This window comes from Geospiza fortis, unplaced genomic scaffold (assembly GCF_000277835.1).
Source record: "Geospiza fortis unplaced genomic scaffold, GeoFor_1.0 scaffold101, whole genome shotgun sequence".
In the NCBI taxonomy this organism is placed as follows: Eukaryota; Metazoa; Chordata; class Aves; order Passeriformes; family Thraupidae; genus Geospiza; species Geospiza fortis.
Genome location: NW_005054388.1, coordinates 195,584 through 195,980, shown reverse-complemented (window position 1 = coordinate 195,980; position 397 = coordinate 195,584). Strand labels below are relative to the sequence as shown.

Sequence of the window (397 nt, the reverse complement as noted above, 5' to 3'; positions counted from 1 at the left end):
GGGCGCCCCCGGCGGCAACGAGTTGTTCATGAAGGTGGACTGCAAGTACTTGGGCGGGGACAGGTAGCCGTAGCTGTCGGGGCCGAAGAGGGTCTTGCCCGGCTGGAAGTGGGTCGGAGGCGGCCGGGAAGGCCGGTTCATCCTTCGTCTTCTGCGGTAGTTGCCCTTCTCGAACATGTCCTCGCAGGCGGGGTCCAGGGTCCAGTAGTTGCCCTTGCGCTCGCCGCCGCCCTCCCGGGGCACCTTGATGAAGCACTCGTTGAGGCTGAGGTTGTGGCGGATGCTGTTCTGCCAGCCTTTCTTGTTCTTCTCGTAGAAAGGGAACTTGCTGATGATGTACTGGTAGATCCCAGACAGCGTAAGCCTCTTCTCCGCACTCTCCCGAATGGCCATAGCG

At 61.7% G+C, this 397-nt stretch overlaps 1 protein-coding gene across 1 annotated transcript in view; it reads right to left on the bottom strand.

Moving 5' to 3' along the window:
• The window catches only part of FOXL2 (forkhead box L2), a 999-nt gene extending 606 nt beyond the window's left edge, over positions 1-393 (bottom strand). The window contains exon 1 of the mRNA XM_031060694.1: positions 5-393. Within this exon, the coding sequence (XP_030916554.1) occupies positions 5-393 (389 nt within the window). The remainder of the gene's footprint in view (positions 1-4) is intronic.
• Between the last annotated feature and the right edge of the window lie 4 nt (positions 394-397).